General features: G+C 52.2%; 1 protein-coding gene across 1 annotated transcript; it reads left to right on the plus strand.

Annotated features, from left to right (window-relative positions):
- Positions 1–14: 14 nt before the first annotated feature.
- MMRN2 (multimerin 2) lies at positions 15–19,638 on the plus strand. Its single transcript, XM_030862810.2, has 7 exons — positions 15–196; positions 8,617–8,745; positions 8,833–8,939; positions 9,039–9,119; positions 9,866–10,030; positions 10,212–11,993; positions 14,873–19,638. Exons 1-7 carry the CDS (start codon positions 39–41, stop codon positions 15,256–15,258), a joined length of 2,808 nt encoding a protein of 935 aa, XP_030718670.1. The 5' UTR covers positions 15–38; the 3' UTR covers positions 15,259–19,638.
- Positions 19,639–20,896: the final 1,258 nt, after the last annotated feature.

Below are 20,896 nucleotides of genomic sequence, written 5' to 3' on the forward strand. Positions count from 1 at the left end.
GGAGTCACCCACAGAGGCTGAGTCCGCCCCAAGCCAAGATGATCCTGACACTGCTGCTCAGCGTCGGGGGGCCCCTGGGCTGGGGGCTGCTGGGGGCCTGGGCCCAGGTCCCCAGTACCAGGTTCTCCGATCCACACAGCCCCAGGCCACCTGGGGTCTGGAGGGCAGAGGCTGAGGACAGGGACCCCGTCAGACGGTAAGGAGGGCCTGGACCTGGGGGAGGAAGTGGTACAGGATCTGAGTCCCAGCTCAGCCAAAGCAGGGACTCTCTGGACTTCAGTTACCCATACGTGAAATGGGCTCATACTACCTACCTGCTGGACCAGCTGTGAGGCTGAATGAGGTGCTAGGTGGCAGGCTCCCCTTTAGGAGGCCACCCCCAGCCGGCCCGGACTGGGTACCCCAGGGCCCAGCCTAAGGACCACAGGAAGTTCCCCGCCTACCCATGGCAGGGAAGGGGCCTGGAGGTTGGACAGGGCGGGAGCACTCTATGCCATTGACCACCGGGGTGCTGAGGGGCTGGGGTTCTGGAAGTTTCTAGCTGACCTGGGAGTGGCTCCTATTCTTCGAAGTAAGTCAGTTCTGAAAGCTGAGCCCAGTTGAGGCTGGCGCGGCCTAAGCCACAGAAGACAGATGCTCCTGGGGACTGGACTTGGATCTGAGCGCCCAGGGGGACCGGCATGGGCCCTCATCCTGGCCCTAACAGTCGAGCACTGAGCAGACAGGGTGCCCTGCTCTATTTCAGGAACGAAAAGGAGGCTGTGGCACCCAGCGAGCTCTGCTTCGGCAGCCCTCTGGAAATGGGCGGAATGGTGTTATGGCTAGACCAGGACACCCTTTTCCAGCCTTTCTGTGTGTCCAGGGCCAGGGATCCTCCTGCTGATAAGGTGCTGGGAATGCGGGTCCCTCCTCAGGGTACCCCTCAGGCAGAGCAGCAGGTGCCATTTATCGGACCCATCCCTGGGCTGGGCATCTTGCCACGTGTTACCTCAATCCTCCTTACAGCCCCGGTTACAGAGGAGCCTGGGGCTCAGAGAGGCTAAGCAGCTGGCTAAGGTCACACAGCTGAGGAGAGCTAGAACCAGGATCTGAGTCTGACTCTAGAGATCATACTCTGGTCCCAGTCCCAGGGGTGCCTATTCCCCCCTCCCCCTCCCCGCCCAAACCAGACTTGGTTGAGGGCATCTATAAGGATTTGGAGGGTGAGAGAGGCCAATTTACGAGTCTCCCGTCTGGCTGGCCGAGATTCACCGTCACGTGGGCCTGGCCCAAACCTTCCTGGGACAGTTCTCATACAGCTCTGACACTTCAAGGTGAATGTGTTTGTTAGACACTTGCCCGACAGCAGATCTGACCAGGGAGAGGCAGGAGGGTGAGAGCAAGCGAGTGTGCACTGCCGCTAGGTGATGGAGGGGCAGGCCATGTGGGAGGAGAGGGGAGAAGTTGGCCTGGAGAGACCCCCTTTCCTGCACCATTCCCAGTTCTGCTCAGAGCTGGGAGGTGCACATGGCTCTTGGTGGGGGAACCCAGTCACCCAGCTCTGATTTCAGGACCAAGGATCCAGCCTTCCCTCCCCAAAGCCCCCAACTCCAAGCCCCTGTCTCTGGGTGGCCGGCCTCCCTCTGATGAAAGGGAGTATGAGGGGCCCAAGCGGCTGGGCAGGAGGTAGGAGATGCTTCTCTTTCTCCCCCACTCCCACCCCGGGGCTGTGGGGAGAGACTGCGTTCCATTAGCCCCAGGGAGGGTGGGTCTCCGGACTGCTCAAGACCTGAGGGGGTCACTCAGCCATGGCCTGGTGGTCTCAGTGTGTGCAGGTGTGTGTGCAAGGGTACCCTGGCCCGGGAACACCCAGGCAGGAGTCCCAAGCCCTGGTCCCAGGAACCTCCAGGGGGTCCCATCGGGCCTGCTGGTCTCCTGCCTACAACCCAAAAACTGCAGCCCCCACAGGTCAAGCCCAGGTTGTCGAGGCCTCCGGAGGGTCTGGTGAGAAAGGAAGGAAGCGCCGCGCGGCTTCCTCAGGCTGATTGCTTCCCGTGTTCCCGTGAGGGGAGAGGCGGAAACGCAGCCCCAGCCCTGCTCCTGCTATGGGGAAGGGGAGGCGGACAGGCTCTCCACAGCCAAGCAGGGGCACCACACCACCCACGCCACCCGCCACGAGCCTGGCGGGCCCGCCCCCTGGCTGCCAGAGCCAGGGCCCTGCCCTGCATTTGCCCCTCATACCTGTATCCAGGGCCTGGGGGCCAGGGTAGGCCCTGGACACAGACCCAGATAAGATGCCTTGTGGACTTCCCTGGTGGCACAGTGTCTAAGACTCTGCGCTCCCAACGTAGGGCGCCTGGGTTCGATCCCTGGTCAGGGAACTAGATCCCACATGCATGCTGCAGCTAAGAGTTCGTGTACCGCAACTAAGGAGCCTGCGAGCCCCACCTAAGACCCGGCGCAACCAAATAAATAAAGATAAATAAATTTAAAAGAAAAAAAAAAGACCCTTTGAAAGGAGAAGCTCGAACAAAACAATGTGGTGCTGGATGCCAGGTCTCAGGATGCGGGAGGGACATGGCTGGTGCTTCCTAGGTCACCCAGGAGCCCGTGGGGCTGGGCCCAGTGAGCCAGCAACGTGGGTATTCGGACTTTGTGGGGAAGAGGCTCTTTCTTTGATCCCAGGTTTTCGTGGGGGTGGGGAGAGCAGGAGGTTAGGATGTGGGTTCCTCAGACACATGAGCGCTTTCCAGGCAGGACTGAGCCTGCTGAGGGGACTGAGCTAAGACCCAGGCAAGGTGCTCCATCTCCACATTGTTGTGACAGTACTGCAAGGTCACCCCTGTTCTCTCCACTTTACATGTTGTGAGGCTCAGAGGGGTGGGGTCGCCACCAGGGGCCACACAGCTCCTAAGTGATGGGTCAGGCCCACATCGGCTGGGCTGCAAATCCCAGGTGTCCTCAGTTCTGTCTCCCCTAAGAGGGGTGGGAGTGTAGGAGCCGCTCCTCCCAGCAGCCCAGCTGGCCCCCGTCACCAGCATCAGTGTCTCCACAAGGAGCGTTTGCAACTTTTGCAGCTGGGAGCTTGTGGCCCAGAGGAGTCACGCATATCTCTGGAGGTCACACAGGAGCAGAGTGGAGCCCAGACCGCTGGTCTCCGGGCCAAGCTGTACCTCCTGCACCTGTATCTGTTCTCCAAGGCACAGGGCCCTGAGCACTAACAGGGAAGAGCCCCACTGGCGTGAGCTATGCTCAGGGATGGACACCAAGTGGGCCTTGGGCTCCTCTGTGGCTCAGAGACCAAGCCCGGCAAACTTCTCCCATGGAGTCATCACAATCACAGCCGCATCCAGGACCTCAGAGAGCCAGCATGCTAAGAACACAACTTCCTTCCACAGAAAGACTTAAAGGGCAGTCGGAGGTACGTTTTACTGGCTGGTTAAGAGGCACTTAAGTGTCCCAATGGGCCATAGCAGCAGCGCATTTATAATTCAGGAGGCTCAGGCTAACAGTCCTTTCCCTGCCGCAGGCTTTCTCTGCCTTCCTTATAGCCTCTCCCCACGGCGGGGCTGGGAGTGGGAGTCTTCTCCACACTTTCAGGACTGGAGGAAGGGCCTTGCTCAAGGTCACCCTGAGTCCAGGGACAGGGAAGGGAGGAGAGCCCAGGCCTCCCAGTTCCTATTAGAAGCTCCAAGGGGGGCAGCAGACTCTCTCCTGCCTGGGGCAGGAGGGCATCAGAGGCCATGTCAGAGGCCCAGGACAGGCCCAAAGCAGGCTGGAGACCCTCACGCTCATTTCTAGGCTGGCACCTGCCTCTCAGTAGACCACTGGGAGATGAGAGTGCCAAGAGGGCCAGGGCCCGAGGCCAGGAGGCAGTGAGAACAATGGGGCGCTTCAGCGAGCTGGGCCGGGGGCTCAGTGTACCAGCGAGAAACCGCCAAGAGCCGGAGGAAACCAAAGCAAAGGTCAGGAATGTTCCCAGGCTTCTGGGCCAGCAGCCTGTACTGTGCCAAGGGAGGGGAGCGTGGGCAGGGAGAACGGCGGCTGCTGGAGCCTGAGGTTTGGGCAGGTCAGGAGAGAAAGTTCCTGGGCAGGAAGGGTGGGCGGCACTGCTTCCAGTTCTAGGAACCCGAGGTGGAAAGTCCCGGTCACTCCCTGCAGGCTAGCCCAGACCCGGTGCTCCCAGGGTACAGGCCTCCTGGACCCTCTGCAGCCGTTCAGAGGGCACGCGACAAGCAGAACTTAGTTTACAGCGGGTGTTTCTCAGCCTTGCACTATTGACATTGCCAAATACACCTGGGGCGAATCCCCTCTCCTCCCAACACACGCCCCGTTGAGAACAACTGGTTTACAGAAATAACTTCTCTCTAGGTCTGAGCATGTTCCAGGAATTTCCATGGGGCCCAGGGCAAGGTGCGGGCTGCAGTCGCTGATCCTTGAAACAGTCTGTGCAGGTGGCCACCTTGCCCCCCGGCCCTAACCTCTGGGCCCAGCACTTTCACAGTCCCCTATTTCTGTGTTGAGTGCACATCCTTTGCTTCCATCCTGATTTTCACATGTCCCTTTTACCATTTACTAGTCCCTCGGGGATGTACGGGTCTCTTCCGGGTCTCTGTTCCCACTGACTGGCTTGACAAATCTTGTGCCAACGTCCCACTGTTTTCTGGATTGATTTTATTTTTTGGGCCACACCCGCACAGCTTGTGGGATCTTAGTTCCCAGACCAGGGATTGAACCCGCACCCTCGGCATCAAAAGCGCAGGGTCTTAACCGCTGGACCACCGGGGAATTCACGTCCCACTGTTTTCATTCCTTGGCATTAGAGTCAGTCATAACAGTTAGATGAAGAACTCCTCATTCGTTGTCTTCCAAAATGTTCTTACCTGTTCATTTGCATTTTCTCTTCCAGATAGAAATTATTTTATTTTTAAGTTTCGTTTTTATTAGTTATACACACACATAAGCAGGGCTTGGAAAACTCTGGCATGGTGGGTCAAATCTGGCTCCCCACCTGTTTTATAAATAAAGTTTTATTAGAATGCAGCCATGCCCATTATTTACATCCTGTCAGTGTCGGCTTTCCTGCTACAATGGCCAAATTGAGTAGATGTAACAGTCTGTATGTCCTGGAAAGCCTATGCGTCCTTTTTCCTCCCTGCACACTTTTGGTTTTCCCTGAAATAAACAATTGTCTTTGTTTTAGTTTTTTTCCTTTTGCTTAGTTTTTTTTCTTTTTTTTTTCCTTTTGCTTAGTGTCTTTGTCACCGTTCAATTCCAAACTCTCAGCCAGTTGTCCACATCTGCTCTCCACCTTCATTCCTGTCAGGCGTTTGACCACCTGTGTCTTCTTGGAGACGCCTCTCTGATCCTCCAGCCATGCTCTAGGCTGGACCATTGCTCACTCACCCCCTGCCTGTCATTGTCCTGGGGTCTCCCTTTACCTCGTTTCTGTGCTGGAACTCTTGTTTCCTGATGCCATGATTTCCTGTTTCTTGGTGTTCTCTTATTTTGGTGGAACATTTCTGGCACAGTGGTCCTCAATCCTGGGCTATGCCTTAGAATGACCCAGAGAGCGTTAAAATGCAGAAGACCAGGCCTTAATCCCAGAGAATCTCCTTTAACTGGCCTGGGGTGGGGCCTGTAGGCTCACATTTTTAAAGTGCCACAGGACGCTTCTGATGTGAAGGTCTGATGGCAAGATTGCAAACCACTGCTCTAGTAGCTCCCTGATGAGGGTCCTGGGGAGGGAAATGCTTTGAAATCAATCTGGCTTGTTGAAAATGTCTTAATTTTGTGCTCCTTAAATTGATAATTAGGCTGGGTATAGGATTCTAAATTGGAAATAATTTTCCTTCAGTATTTTGAAGGTGATTCTCCACTATGTTTTAGTGTCTGGTACTGCTGTTGAGAGGTTCAAGGCTATTCTATTTACTGATATGTGTGTGTGTGTGTGTGTGTGTGTGTGTGTGTGTGTGTGTGTGTGTGTGTGTGTGTGTGTGTGTGTGTGTGTGTGTGTGTGTGTGTGTGTGTGTGCACGTGCTGGGGAGGGGCTTGATTTTTTTCTCTGGAAAGTGTAGAATCATTCTCATTCCCAGAGTTCCAAAATTTCACAACGATGTGCTTTGCTGTGCGTTTATTTTCATTGTATTGTGGGTAACTAGTGGGCCCTTTGAATCTGAAATTCCACGTCCTTCTCTTCTGGACTATTCATTTGGTTGTTTTCATCAGTGATTCCCTCCCTCTGTTCTCTCTTTCTGGAACTCCTATTGTTTGGATGTTGGATTCCCAACACTGGTCCTCTATTTTTCTGATCTTTTCTGTCCTATTTTCCATCTCTGTTTGCTCTTCTTTTAGGGAAATTTCTTTAACTTTACCCTTTAACATTTCTATTAAATTTCTCTTGCATTTCTACCATTATAGTTTTAATTTCCAAGGGTTCTTTTTTGTTCTCTCAGTGTTCTGCCCCCATTTTTAAAGTGGCTTCTTTTTCTTGTTTCTGGAACGCAGTAAGTTCTCTTATCAGTCTGGGAATATTAATGCAAATCTGGGGGGAAGTTCTTTTCTCCCTGCACAGTCTTGGTTTTCTTCAAGTTGATTTTCTTACATTTGCTCGTTTTGACCTCCCACTTTTGTAAGAGATTTTCCTCAGGGGTCATCATTGGATGTCTGGCCGCTTAAGAGTAGAGAGGCTGGGAAGCTGATTGGAAGCTGGGTGGATGGGTGATCTGTTTTGTTATAGGATGCGCTGCTGGGCTAGTTCACTGGGGGGAACCCCTGGTGTCAGCGTCTTTAAGTTTTTCCCCTCAAGTGGGGTCAATTTTCTGAGAAGCTTTTTCAGTCTGCTGCCAAGAGGGTAAAGGCCAGCTGCCAGGCTTCTGGGAGCCAAGTGGGAAGGCAGGCTGCGTGGTCTCAGCACTCAAAATAGATAGAGTCACTCAATCCCCCTCAACTCACCCCACTGCCGTCCCCAGCAGTATCCCTGTGTGATGGTACCTGGTGGGCCCGGGGCAGAGATCAGCTCCAGAGAATTAAATCGCAGCCTGAGAGCCACTCAATCACCAAGGGCCCTGAACATCGCCTCCCAACATCTCACAAATGTGGTCCTTTCTCCTGAAATCCACCACCATGGTCCAGTCAGTCCACGCTGCCATTATCTCCCACCTAGACCCCTGACACCACCACCTACATCTTGCCCCCTCCCATCCTTTCTGTACCCAGGAACCAGGGTGGCTCTTCCATGTCACCTCCCTGCTTAAGCTCCTCCACGGCTCCGCATGCCTTCAGGATGGAGCCCTGTCCTCAGGGGGCCCTCAAGCCCTGCACGGTCTGGCTTCTCCTTACCCCCATCGCCTCTCCTTGGCAGTCCTCTCCGCGCTCCCAGCCTCCGCAACTCAGTGGGGCCACATACCTCTGTCACAGCTCCCAGTGCTTCACCTCATTCCCTCCACGTAAGATGCAGCCTAATCATCCCCTCCTCCCCAAAGTCTCCCCAGGTCCTAGCACCTATCACACCATCTGAGACCACCCACTCTCCCTTGGGACCCTGAAGAGAAGGTCTGAGCCTCCACATTGGCACTGAGCCGGAGCCCAGCACCCGCTCTCACCAGGTGCTACATCGAACAGAGCCATGGAGGTCATTACCACTTGCAACGCTGGAGAGCTCTGCTCCGAGAGCTGACGGCGTGGAGAAGGGCCTTCTGACCTCTTGCTGAGGGCATCAGCTCTGCCCCCAGATCTGTGAGCTGGGGCTCTGCCAGCAGTGAGCAGCCCTCCACCCTGGATGCACGGCAGGGTGCACGCTGGTGGAGGGCACAGGAGGCAGGGTGACCTCCCGGGTGTTCAGGATGCCGAGTGTGACCCCACACCACTCGTTACAACCTCAGTGTGGGTGGCCTTTTCCACAGAAGGAACTGCTCGGCCTGGCTGCCTTCCCCTACAACTGTTTGAGAGTCCATTTCCACAATGGCCATGATGGGGCACGACCAGAGCAGGCGCCCTCCCCGCAGCCGGGTCTCCGGTGAGGAAGGATGTGGGTGGTAATGGGAATGGGGCAGGCTGCCAGGGCCGCCAGAGCAGGCAGGACAGCAGTGTTCACTGGGCACTTGGGAAGAGCCAGGCACTTGATACTCCTTTGTCCACTTGGAGGAGAGTATTATGATCTCCATCGTGTAGATGGGAAACGAAAACTCCCTAAGTGCCTCACTCGAGGTCACACAACCAGAAAATGTGAAGGATTCGAACCCAGGACTCTCCAGCCCCAGCAGCACCACGCTGCCTCCCTGGCACCAGGGGAAACAGAGATCCCTTCCTGACTCTGGTGGTAACTCTGTGATTGCGGGGGGCGGGGTTCCTGAGCCTCTCTGTGCTGACCCGGGAGTGAGGGGTGCTTCCTGGAAGGCCACGGAGCAGGTGCCCTTGCAGGCGGGGTCTGTGGGGCTTTTGCTCTGGAGCAGAGGAATGGATAATGCAGAGCGCTCCCTTCTCAGGCTAATGGATTCCAGAATCCCCCAGACTGGGTAGGGCAGAGAGGCAGGGGCGGTGGAGGGGGCGGGGCGCTCGGCACTGGCTCCCTGCTGACCTCTAGCAGTGGGGGGCCTGGGTGTGGCTCAGCAGCCCTCTCTTCTGGCTTTTTTCCAGTAACTGGTGTCCCTACCAGAAGTCCAGGCTGGTCACCTTCGTAGCTGCTTGCAAAACAGAGAAATTCCTCGTCCACTCACAGCAGCCATGTCCACACGGGGCTCCAGACTGCCAGAAAGTGAAAGTCATGTGAGTCGGGGTGCAGCAGGGTGGGCTATTCGTCCAGGCCCTGTGCCGGCTCCCCCTAGAGTCGCTGAGCCAGCCGTCTTCCCGCAGGTACCGCGTGGCCCACAAGCCGGTGTACCAGGTCAAGCAGAAGGTGCTGGCCTCCATGGCATGGAGGTGCTGCCCGGGCTTTGTGGGACCCGACTGCCAGCACCACGGTAGGGTTCCCTGTGATCCCCCTTCCCCCTTGACCTCTGACCCCAGAGGTCATGCAGCCCCTCTGACCTCTGGTGTCAACATCTGATGCTTCTCTGCAGATCCCAGGGCGATTCCTGAGCCTGAAGATCCAGGTGATAGCCTCCAGGAGCCTTGGGATGGGCCAGTTGACTTTGAACCTGGTATGCTGCTTTCCTGGAAGGAACAGGACGGACAGGCGGGAAGAAAGAACCCATGTGCCCAGGGCTCTTCTCCTCTGATAGGGTAGTGCCATTTCAGAGAAGCTATGTCCCCAGAATCAGCAGGGGTCCCTCTGTGGCCCTGTGTCACCCTGCCCCCACACCAAGGCAGCCAGGTTCCAGGGCCCTCAGTGACTTGCCTGCTGGCCAAGCACACGCGCCCTTTCCCTTGACCCCATTTTCTGGGAAGGACAGCTTCATCCGGCACCCTCCTTGCCCCCTGAACTGCATAAGCTCCCATGTCCTGGGAGAAGCCTCCCCACAGTCCCCCTAACCAGGGCCAGGAAGTCATGCTGTCCCTGGTGATGATCAGCACAGCAGAACCACCAAGTGACACCACTGGTGAGGCTTTCAAGGCCGGGCCATAGTTGGGATGGGGAATAAGTTTCATCATGCGGTGAACTCCTATCTATTGACAAGCGCTGACTAGAATGATGTCGAGAAGCCGTGCCCCTGTGACTGAGGAGGAAAGTGTGCCACGGTGGATTAGTCATGTCTGCTGTGGGTTTAGGGGGCAGGGTGAGGGCTCACTTGCCATGCATTTGCCCTTCTGGAGTTAAAGGCTTCTAAGGTCCTGCTCAGAGGACATCAGGACACAGCTCCCTGTTTCAATCCCCAAATTTCCTCTCTGCACCTCATGTTCTGCCCAGGCCTGGGAAGTTAGACACTTATGTCTCATGTGTATTCAGGCCACCGGGATGCAGACATCAGCGACATGGTGGAGCAGCAGGAACGCCGGCTGGGAGATCTCCAGAATGACATTCACCAGGTGGCAGACAGCCTCCCAGGCCTATGGAAGGCCCTGGCAAGCAACCTCACAGTGGCAATAACTGAGGCAAATCAGACAGAGCTTGGTGAGTGGCAGGTTCCATGGGCTGAGGAAGAGCCCAGTCACATCCTAGGGGATGAGTGGGAGGGCGAGCAGGAAGGCCCATACCTCAGAGCCCCCACCCCCACCCCCCCGCCTCCTCAGTCACCCCCTGGGGAGGCTGTCTGCTCCCGAAGGGCTTGTGTAAACACGTGCATCTGTTGTAGAGTTTCCCGGCAGATCCTTGGAGCAAGTGCTACTGCCCCACATCAACACCTTCCTGCAAGGACATCTCAGCCCCATGTGGAGAAGCTTCAACCAAAGCCTGCACAGCCTCTCCCAGGCCATAAGAAACTTATCTCTTGATGTGGAGGCCAACCGACAGGCCCTCAAGAGGGTCCAGGAGAGCTCTGTGGCCAGAGCTGACTTCCAGGATCTTGGTGCCAAATTTGAGACCAAGGTCCAGGAGAACACCCAGAGGGTGGGCCAGCTACGGCAGGATGTGGAGGGCCACCTGCATGCCCAGCACCTGTCCCTGCACCAGTCCCTCTTGGAGGTCCAGGCCGATGTGGACACCAAGCTGAAGAAGCTCCTTAAGGCCCAGGAGTCCCCGGGGGTCAATGGCAGCCTGGTCCTGGTGGCAGCAGGGGCAGCAGCGAGGCCGGAACCAGAGAGCCTGCAGGCCAGGCTGGGTCAGCTGCAGAGGAACCTCTCTGCACTGCATGTGACCACTGCCCACAGGGAAGAGGAGTTACAGGGCACCCTTGCAGACATGAAGGCCACCCTCGCCCAGCACGTGGATGAGATCAAGGAGCTGTATTTGGAATCCGATGACACCTACGAACAGATCAGCAAGGTAGAACGGCAGGTGCAGGAGCTTCAGGTGAACCACACAGCTCTGCGCGAGCTGCGGGTGATCCTGATGGAGAAGTCACTGATCATGGAGGAGAACAAGGAGGACATGGAGCGGCAGCTCCTGGAGCTCAACCTCACCCTCCAGCACCTGCAGGGCGGCCACGCGGACCTCATCAAGTACGTCAAGGACTGCAACTGCCAGAAACTCTACTTTGACCTGGATGTCATCCGGGAGGGCCAGCGGGACACCACGCGTGCACTGGAAGAGACCCAGGTGAGCCTGGACGAGCGGCGCCAGCGGGACGGCTCCTCCCTGCAGGCCCTGAGCAGCACGGTGGCTGCCCTGTCGCTGGCGGTGGATGCGCACCAGGCGGCGGCCGAGCGGGCGCGGGCCGACGCTGCACGGCTCCGGAGTCAGCTGCGCACGCTGGGCAGCGAGGTGAGTGCGCTGCGGGCCGCCGAGGGCGAGATGCGACGCGAGATCCGCCGGCTGCACGGATCCTTCGCGGCCCTGCTGGAGGACGCGCTGCGGCACGAGGCCGTGCTGGCCGCCCTCTTCGGGGAGGAAGTGATGGAAGACATGTCCGAGGAGGCGCCCAGCCCGCTGCCCCTGCGCTACGAGCAGATCCGCACCGCCCTGCTGGACGCGGCCAGCGGGCTGCAGGAGCAGGCCCTCGGCTGGGACGCGCTGGCCGCCCGGGTGACAGCCCTGGAACGGGCCTCGGGGACCAGCGGGCAGGCCGAGCGCCTGGAGCCCAATCGGGACGCGTCGCCAGCGGCGGCCGGCGGGCCGGATCTGGCTGGGCTAGTGCAGGAGCTCCAGCGCCTGAGCTCCCGCATGGAAAGCGTGGGCGAGTGCTGCGAGGCTTCCTGGGCCTCCTCCTTCAACAGCTCCCTCGAGGGCCTTCGCGGGGAGCTCTCCACCACCGAGCACGGCTTGCAGCGGCACCAGCGCCTCTTCCACAGCCTCTTTGGGAACTTTAAAGAACTCTTGGTAGCCAACATCAGCCTGGACCTGGGGAAGCTGCAGGCCATACTGAGCAGGAAAGGGAAGAAGCAGCAGAAAGGTCTGGAAGCTCCCAGGAGGAGGGAACAGAAGCAAGTGGAGTCTTTGGAGGATGCGCATGTCAAAGGGCCGGTGCTCTGGGACGCAGGTGAGTTGTCCAGCCTGGGAAGGAGGCTGGGGGAGTTTAAGACTGTGCTCTCTGCCAACAGCGCTTCTGCCTCAGAGGGGGCCGGGGTGAAAGAGAGCAGGATGGCCATCAGTCACCACTACTCAGGACTGGCTTTGCCCTTAACCCACCTTCTATTTAGGACTAGGGAGGGGCCCCTTAAGCCACCTGGAGTATTAGGAGGTAGAAGTCACATGACTGAACTGTCAGTGAGCAGGCAGAGCCCCAGCACGGAGATGCTTGAGGCTCCTATATACACCATGGTTGCCCGCCACTCTCAACTGTAGAGCAGGGAGGGGGGATGCCTCTCTCTCCTCCATAACAACACCCTCAAATCCCTCCAGCTCAGCTCTTTGCCTGACCCCGCTTCACTCCCCATGTTTCTTTAAGCTTTCCCCTGTATACAAGTGAGTGTGTGGATAGGGGCTGGTGTCCTCTGCCATGGGCAGCACCCCACAAGAGGTGAATACAGGGGAAAGCCATGGGCCCCAAAAGGAGCTCGTTCTGCTAACATAGTGGACCCATGCTGCTGCTCTGAGCCAGGTCCCCCACAATGCCTTTCTTGGGCTTTGCCATGTTGAATTATCACAACAGCTCAATGACGCGTTATCACTGCTGCCATCTTACCTGAAACAGGGTTAGTCAGGCAACTGTCCTGCTCACACATCTAGTAAGCGGCACAGAGGAACCCAGTCTGGCTGTCTCTAGGGAGCTGGCTCTTCGCCTGTGAAAGGCCCTTGACTGGCCTCTGCAGGGCCCTGGGAAGCTGCCTCTGAGGCTGAAGGGATGAGCAGCTAGCCTTCCCAGCCCCTCCCTGAGTATGGCCCTGAAAAGTGGACCCCTACACTCTGTGCCTCAAGTGACTCTACCCTGCCAGAGAGGCTGGCCTTGGAGCTACGGCCGCCTTCTCACCCAGACCTGGGGCTAAAGTACAAGGCCGCCATCTGGGCCGTCTATATCCTCGTGTAGCCTGGCACGTGGGCAGTCCGAGGCCTTGCTGAGGATCCCACCGCAAGCCTGCCCTGCTCCCACTCACTCCTCCCTATGGCCCTGCAGGCCAGTGTCTCCCTGGGAGCGGTGGACATGGCACAGGCTCTAGCACCACTTACGTGTCTCAATTTCTTCCTCTGTAAAATGGAGAACCACTACCTTCATCAAAGGGTTGTCAGGAAGACTAGCAGATACATTTACCAAAAACCTAGCACAAGGCTTAACCTTTAGTAGAAACCAGTCAATGTTTCCCCATTTCTCCAGCATTTTCAGGGCTGAGGCTGTATCTACCTACACTCTTACATCTTTTTCTCCCTTGTGAGTGGTGCAAGGCCTCAACTGCCTGATAGTTTAGGTATCTGGGTTTACCACTGCAATATTTTGTTACTTAAAAAAATTCTTTTCCTTAAAAGTAAAAATCCCCCCTTATTTGTCTTATGGGAAGGCCAAAGGGCTTGACTCCGCGCCCTGCAGGGAAGACCACTCTCAGTCCGCCTGCTGGCAAATCAGTGAAGCACAACCCTTCCACCAAGGAGCACGTTGGGCCCCTGGCTGGCCGTGGCGCTCCACAGAGGGCACGCTAGGCCGGCCTTGCTTCGGCGGGGTGAGCGCGCCACCTCCTGGGTGCTGGGGTAACTGCAGAGCCAGTCTTTCTCACACAGATGGGAATCCCAGCTATTCGGAACTAATTCTCAGAAAATCTTCCAGAACTAGAGAAAAGCAAAATTTTGTCATTCACGAGGTTGCTGTTGGACCGGGAGCCAAAGAGCGGAGGCTCTAGTTCTGGGACCAAGGTCACTCACTGCTATGCAAATTGCTCCTCTTTTAGGCCTTGGTTTCATCCCGAGAAGTGGGGAGCTTGGTCTCAACAGAGAGGGGTGTGTGTGTGGGGGGCACAGAGAGCCCACAGCTTGAGGGAGCAACAAGGGAGCACGTGAGGAACATGACCTCATCAGTGCTGAGGCCAAGGTCGTGGCCGGAGCCCAGCAGGACTCAGCCTTCCCATCCCATCTCCTGGCCAGGCAGCCCGGCTGGCTCCTTCCTCTACACTGAGCGTCTTCTCTCGCTCCAGGCCTGTGCGTGGGCCTGGTGGGCCGCTCGCCTGTGTTCTCTGTTTCATCCTCCTTAGATTGGCTAAAGTGCTTCAGGTGGGAAGAGTACCAGAGGTCAGGAGATCCACAGCTCCCAGCTTGGTCATGTGTGTCGTCTGGGGCAAGCTTTCCCTTTCTGGGCCTGTTTCCCCCTCTGTAATCCCAGGGCTCTGAGCAACATTTTGAAAACATTAAAATGACCAGCTTGAAAAGACTTTTCTTCCCTGGTCCCACCTGCGTTTTCCTTCTCTCCCTAGGGTCCTGTGCTAAACATCCAGTAGGAGCTACCCTTCATTCCTTAATTACCTCACCAGGGTTAGCATTACTACTTTGCAGATAGGTAATATTTTCTCTCTTTCCCCTGGAATCTCAAGATCCCTAGCAGGTGGCAGGAATCTGGGAGTCAGAGACCTGGGTTCCAGTCCCCGCCTGCCACTGATAAGCCATCTAGCCTCGGATGCAAGTTAACCATGCAAGACTCGAAGTCTCCTCAATCAGGGTACTTATCTCTCAAGGATGTTGGAAAGAAGGATCAAACAAGAAAGTGCTTTGTTAAAATGTACACCAGTAGAGACAACAGACTTGTATTTTCCTTTCTCTCAACTAGTGAAATACTGAGAATTGGCCAGTTAGCTCCCAAGATACATTGCTACTAGGAATATCTGGGGTATCTAGAAATGGGACCTATTTCTAATGTTAAGAAGGCGAGGAAGGCAGGTATAATTTTCCACCTGAGGGAGTGAGGGGCTGAGCCACTAACACTTTCCTCCTGCATTCCAGGCTCCCCTGTGGCCTTCTACGCCAGCTTTTCAGAAGGGACAGATGCTCTGCAGACAGTGAAGTTCAACACTACTTACATCAACATCGGCAGCAGCTACTTCCCTGAACATGGCTATTTTCGAGCCTCTGAGCGTGGGGTCTATCTATTTGCAGTGAGCATTGAATTCGGCCCAGGGCCAGGCACCGGGCAGCTGGTGTTTGGAGGTCACCGTCGGACCCCTGTCTATACCACCAAGGAGCAGAGGGGTGGGAGCCCAGCAACGACCTTTGCCATGGCTGAGCTGCAAAAGGGTGAGAGAGTATGGTTTGAGCTAACCCAGGGATCAATAATGAAGAGAAGCCCTCCAGGCACTGCATTCGGGGGCTTCCTGATATTCAAAACCTGAGTACAAGGCACAGCTCTGACCAGACATTGTGGACTTATCCAGCTCACCTTGGCCTGGGGCTCAGGCCAGGGTTGGTCTGGAGACCATGCAGTTGGTCTAGCTCTTCCCTGGAAACCTTCTGCAAAGACAACGTGGTATTTGTGACCTCCCTCTAGACGCACTGGGTCTGGCTGTTTTTTAACGATAAGAAGGACTGGAATGCTTCTCTCCGGGCAAGACTTGGTCCGGGGACATGTGAACCTTGGGTTGGCGTGCCTTCCGAGGCGGCATGGCTTGGATTCCAACTCTTGGCCGTACCCTGTGTTCTATAGCTTCTTTGGTGTTTTGCTCCTCCTGTGGTTGGAAACTTCCATATAACACTTTAAACCTTTCTCCTGCTTCCTCTTCTCCTTCATCTTATGCTAGAAAATCATTCTTTCCTAGAAAGAATATGTTTAAATGGAAGTGACATTTTGGCCAATACTGGAAGCCAGTCTGCACGCACTGCAGGGCAGTAGGAGAAAACCAACCTGTTTTGGTATCTGTCAGTCAACAATGGAGACAAAGACCTGGTTGAGCTAACCAAGCGAAACAAACTTAGTATCTTTTCCTTAGTTTCAGTCCTTCCTTGAATTTATCTGTAACTTTAATTTGACTTCTTTTTCTCCTTGTCTCATGCTGGGTAAAGCCCAAGACATGGCAAACACGAACTAAAATGTGTATAGCCTTCACCTTTTTTGCTTCCTCCAATAGCTTATGACCACCCTAGTTCTTATTAGCATTTCTAACCAGGAAGGGAGCTGAGGGAAGAGAAGGAAGACTAAAAATCTCCCTCAACAATTATCAACTTTGGAATAAAGTGAAGTCCTTCAGATCTCTGCCTGGTTTGCAGAGCAAACCAGGATGGCGAGCAAAAGGATTTGGTAAAGTAGGTAGAAATTTGGGACAAAATCAAACTATTTAGTATGTGATTTTCATTACTCCAGGCCATATGTGACTTCACAATTCCAGTTAATCCTACATAAAACACTCAGAGGCTTCCCCAGTATCCACAAGAATACTGGCTTAGACAGTACGGCTTACAGTTGTGGTTATTCCTACAATACCAATACATGGTTTTCAAAAACTTACAGGTCCTGACGCAAACAGGCTTGAGAAAGCAGTCATCTACTTGTCAGGAAACATTTTAATTTTGGTAGTAGGTATTCAGTATTTGTTGAATATACCTCTCTCCATACGAAAATCAGATTGGTCTGGGTGACAAAAAAGGACAGAGTTGGTTGTCAGGGTTCCCAGCCCTTCTCATTGTTTCCCTGGGCTCATGGATTCAAAGAATTGTCCCTTAGAATTTATTTACCACTAAGCTTGGTGTGCTTGAGGTGCTAAAATATTCGTGTTAAAAGGAACAATATGCCAGGCCACTCTGCCATTGATGGTTGACCTTGGGGTAAATCACGACCTCTCTTGAACATCTCCATCTGTAGTATGAGGTGGTTAGTCTAACAGCTCTAAGTATCCTGGTATTTTATTTTCTTGACCACAGGTTTGGCTCTTGCCTACCTACCCTTCCCTCTGGCCGGGGCCTCCTGCCCGGTACAGCTCAGCTACAAGACCAATCCTGACCCAAGGCGTGATGTATCTGGGCCACTCCTGACCAAAGGTTGGAAAGCCAGTACCAGGTCACCCTTGCTGCTAGAAAGACAACACTGTGTCTTCTTTCTGCTCAGTCCTGCTATTACTGGTCAGGCTGTGCTGATGACTAAATGGAAACATGCGGGTAAATATAGTCTTAGCATTTAAGACTTTCATTTGGAATTTACTGCATATAATAAGCAGAGTGAACTGATCTCCTCTATAAGGGGCACATGTCTTGCAACCCTCATATGGCTAGTGCTATTCAATAGGGAGGTTATAAATGAAAGTGCTAACTGGTAAACTGGCCAGCAGCATGGATAAGTCACTCCAGAATTTTCCGGGGTGAGAACTAGAGAGACAACGGTTCTTTTAAATAGGGTGCTTTCATTGCAAATTTTACAAAACCTTAATATCAAGTTTAAGTGTAAATTTTCTGTTTAAACACTTCAATAACTAGGACCCCAGATTAACAAGAATTCTGACATTCATTTGATAGATTTCTTATCTCCATTAATATCTCTGGGTGGAGAATCTGTTTGAGTGCACTGTTACCCAGGCGTCCAGAACAAGACAATGACTGAGCACAGAGTGGTATCAGACTTTCCCAAACCCAATGGAAAAAAAATACACACAAAAATACTCCAAAATATCATTGGAAAACAACAAAGAGTACCATAAGCAGGTCAGGAAATTTTAGTAATTCCTGGAAAACAGGAAGTAGAAGGGAACAAGCAGAAAATGAAACAGCAATAGGAAATCATAACTCAAAACATTTGAGAGATGGGAGTGATTTCAGGGGAGCTCAAACTCAAACTCAGCCCCTAACACACCCGGAGGGGTCCGTGGAGGAGAGGCAGTCAAGGCAGTGGGCAGTCTGTCCCAGCTGCCCCTTGTCTGAGCTAAGCAGCAGGCAGCAGTGGCCTCTGTTTTGAGCTAGAGCGGTGCCCGTCAATCCCGAGCTCTCAGTTACAGGGCAGCTACTGACACTTGGAGGTAAGAACCTCCCACACCCAGAAGACACGTGTAACCTTATCACAATCCAGACTCCCAGGAGTGAATCTAGAGCTGTGCCTCCACAAACTAGTACATGTCAAAATAACTCCCTATTTCAGAAACACCGTGAAGAGGATATATGGTCTATAAAAAATGCTTCTCAAAACTCCCCTTTCCTCTCATACTCTGAAGCTCCTCTGGTCTCCCATGATGTTTCTCTCGAAAACATCACCAACTCCTCTCCCAGCTCTAGCCTAAGCACCATTCCTCTATCCTCCTTCATCAAGGAAGTTCCCCCAAACCTAGCCCAACAATGACAAAACTCTTTTCTGGGGAAGGGGAAAGGTACACAAGCAGAGTGAGGAAAGCCTGAATCCTCTCGAGTAGGTAAGAAGAGAGCAAAGCATTACTTATTTTTGCTCTAACAGCTAGTCCCATCACTCCTTGATAAAAACAGGAAGCTGAGGAACACAGAACTGGGGTGAGCAGGGGTTGATGAATACACAGATGAGCAACTACTCCAAACTGCTAAACATCTGTGGAAAACTAGTCTCATGGACAAGAGGTTCCAAACTGAAAACTTTGGAATATGTAAATCTCTAGAAAAAATACAGGAAACTGGAAATGTAAATTGATTATTTGCCACCCAGATCCTGGTTTCCAAATATCATCCTCCCTAAAAGGAACCAAAGTGCCTTGGAGAAATGGCTGACCCAATGGCAGGGGCAAGGAAAGTACCAGATGAGCTTGGAACACCTTCATGTGCCCCAAAGTGAGAAGTGCTCAAAAATGATGGGCACGCGTCAAAAGGACTCAGGCGCCACCGTGATGAACTCCCAGTAGCCAAGTCTAGGTCAATTTGAGCCTCAAAACAAAAAATGACCTAATTGACTATAACTTATTGAATAAGAGTCCATACTGATAATAAAAAATAAATGAGAACAGAAGACTTATTCCTTGTAGCAGAATGCCAATTAATAAATGTAAATGTAATAACGGAATCAGAAAATCACCACTTTGTAACCACTGATTCAGGTAGAAGTTATCAATGGATGCTAAAACAGTCTCAAAGTATCTCTGGTAACATACTAATTACAAAGGGAAAACAGTAACTTCACAGTAGGGAAACTAGGTGAGTATCACCTTAAACAAACAATTGACAATGACACCATCAGTAATGAGACACACTGCTGCTGTGGCCTCCTGGTGGGATGCCCTGAGGACACAAACATCATGTCCCCAAAATCACTGGCCTTTACTCTAGAAAATGTTGGTACCGAAAGAGACAAAGCTGGAGAACTGTTTCAGATTAAACGAGAATAAGGAGACAGGACACCTAAATGCAATGCGAGATTCTAGGCAGACTCTGGACCAGGAAAATGTGCTCAAGGACTTTACTGGAACAACTAGCAAAACTTGAATAAGGTCTTCAGACTATGGTATTGCTGATAATTGTTATGGTATATTAACTTTCCTGATTTTGAAAATTGTACATAATTGGTTATATTAACTACCTGAAGTATTCAGGGATAAAGAGGCCTGAGCTCTGTAATTTACTCCAACTAGTTCAGAAAAAAGTATGTGTATGTATGTGTTTGTACACAGACATTCCAAGATGAGCCTTTGTAATTCTTGAATACACACAGAATGACAAAGCAATTGTGACAAAATGTAAGTTTATGAATCTGGATGAAGGGTAAACGGCATTCTTTATACTATTTTTGCAACTTTTCTGGAAGTTTGAAGTTTTTTCAAAATACAAATAAAGTTAAAATAAAATCTGGTTGTTGAAATAAAAACACTCAGTAGGTGGGCTGAAAAGCACAAGGCAGGATGAAACAAACATATGAAAGACATGTTAAGAAATATGGAAGCAACATCCACTGGACCTAATAATATTTGTCTAATAGCAGTTCTAGAAAGAGGAAAGTAAAAAGGGAAGGGAAGAGAGTAGAGAAGTGATGGAAGAAAAGTTCCCAGATCTAAGGAACGATTAAAAGGACCCAATTAGTACTAAGTAACAGAATGAATGTATCTAGACATGGCAAAACTTCAAAACATCAAAAACAAAATTTAAATTCTATATTCCTTGAATTAAAAAAATAAGTTAAACTAAAAAGGACTGAATTAGTCACATATCAGACTTCTTACTGGCCACAGGGGTGCTGGAAGATCACAGAGTAGAATCTTCAGTTAGATTCTCTCTTCAACCTAACTACTAGCCAAGTATGAAGACAGAATCAAATAATAAAAATTACTTTTAAAGTGCTCAATTGAAATGCTTTTGCCAACAGCGTTGGTCTTTTTTTTTTTTTTTGCCAGAGCCTTTCCATTCTTTCTTTTAGTGTTTTTCAACACTTATTTGGACTTTAGTCATACAGGAGGGCAACACAGAACAGAGCAGCAGCTGTGCTTCAACCTGATTCTACAGTTGCTTTCAAAAAAGATTCCTCCCCTAAAAAAAACGCCCAAGTTCTTTCTTTGTCTAGCTTAAAAATACTTTCAATATAAGAATTTCACATTGACTTCTAAACAATGGTAACATTTCAGGTTCCCTGGATAAAACCTAGGCCATGACATTTTTCACAGAACTAGAACAAAAAATTTCACAACTTGTATGGAAACACAAAAGACCTCGAATAGCCAAAGCAATCTTGAGAAAGAAAAACAGAGCTGGAGGAATCAGGCTCCCAGACTTCAGACTATACTACAAAGCTACAGTAATCAAGACAGTATGGTACTAGCACAAAAATAGAAATATAGATCAAGGGAACAGGACAGAAAGCCCAGAGATAAACCCACGCACATATGTCACCTTATCTTTGATAAAGGAGGCAAGAATATACAATGGAGAAAAGACAGCCTCTTCAATAAGTGGTGCTGAGAAAATTGGACAGCTACATGTTAAAGAATGAAATTAGAACACTCCCTAACACCACACACAAAAATAAACTCAAAATGGATTAAAGACCTAAATGTAAGGCCAGACACTATAAAACTCTTAGAGGAAAACTTAGGAGGAACACTCTAT

The sequence above is a fragment of the Globicephala melas genome, chromosome 16, assembly GCF_963455315.2.
Source record: "Globicephala melas chromosome 16, mGloMel1.2, whole genome shotgun sequence".
Lineage (NCBI taxonomy): Eukaryota > Metazoa > Chordata > Mammalia > Artiodactyla > Delphinidae > Globicephala > Globicephala melas.

Bases quoted from the DNA above. Each gene is read 5' to 3' on its own strand.
- MMRN2 (XM_030862810.2), top strand. From the start codon at position 39: ATGATCCTGACACTGCTGCTCAGCGTCGGGGGGCCCCTGGGCTGGGGG. The intron at 9,120-9,865 runs GTATGCTGCTTT...ATGTGTATTCAG, and splicing joins GCCAGTTGACTTTGAACCTG to GCCACCGGGATGCAGACATC. The intron at 11,994-14,872 runs GTGAGTTGTCCA...CCTGCATTCCAG, and splicing joins GCCGGTGCTCTGGGACGCAG to GCTCCCCTGTGGCCTTCTAC.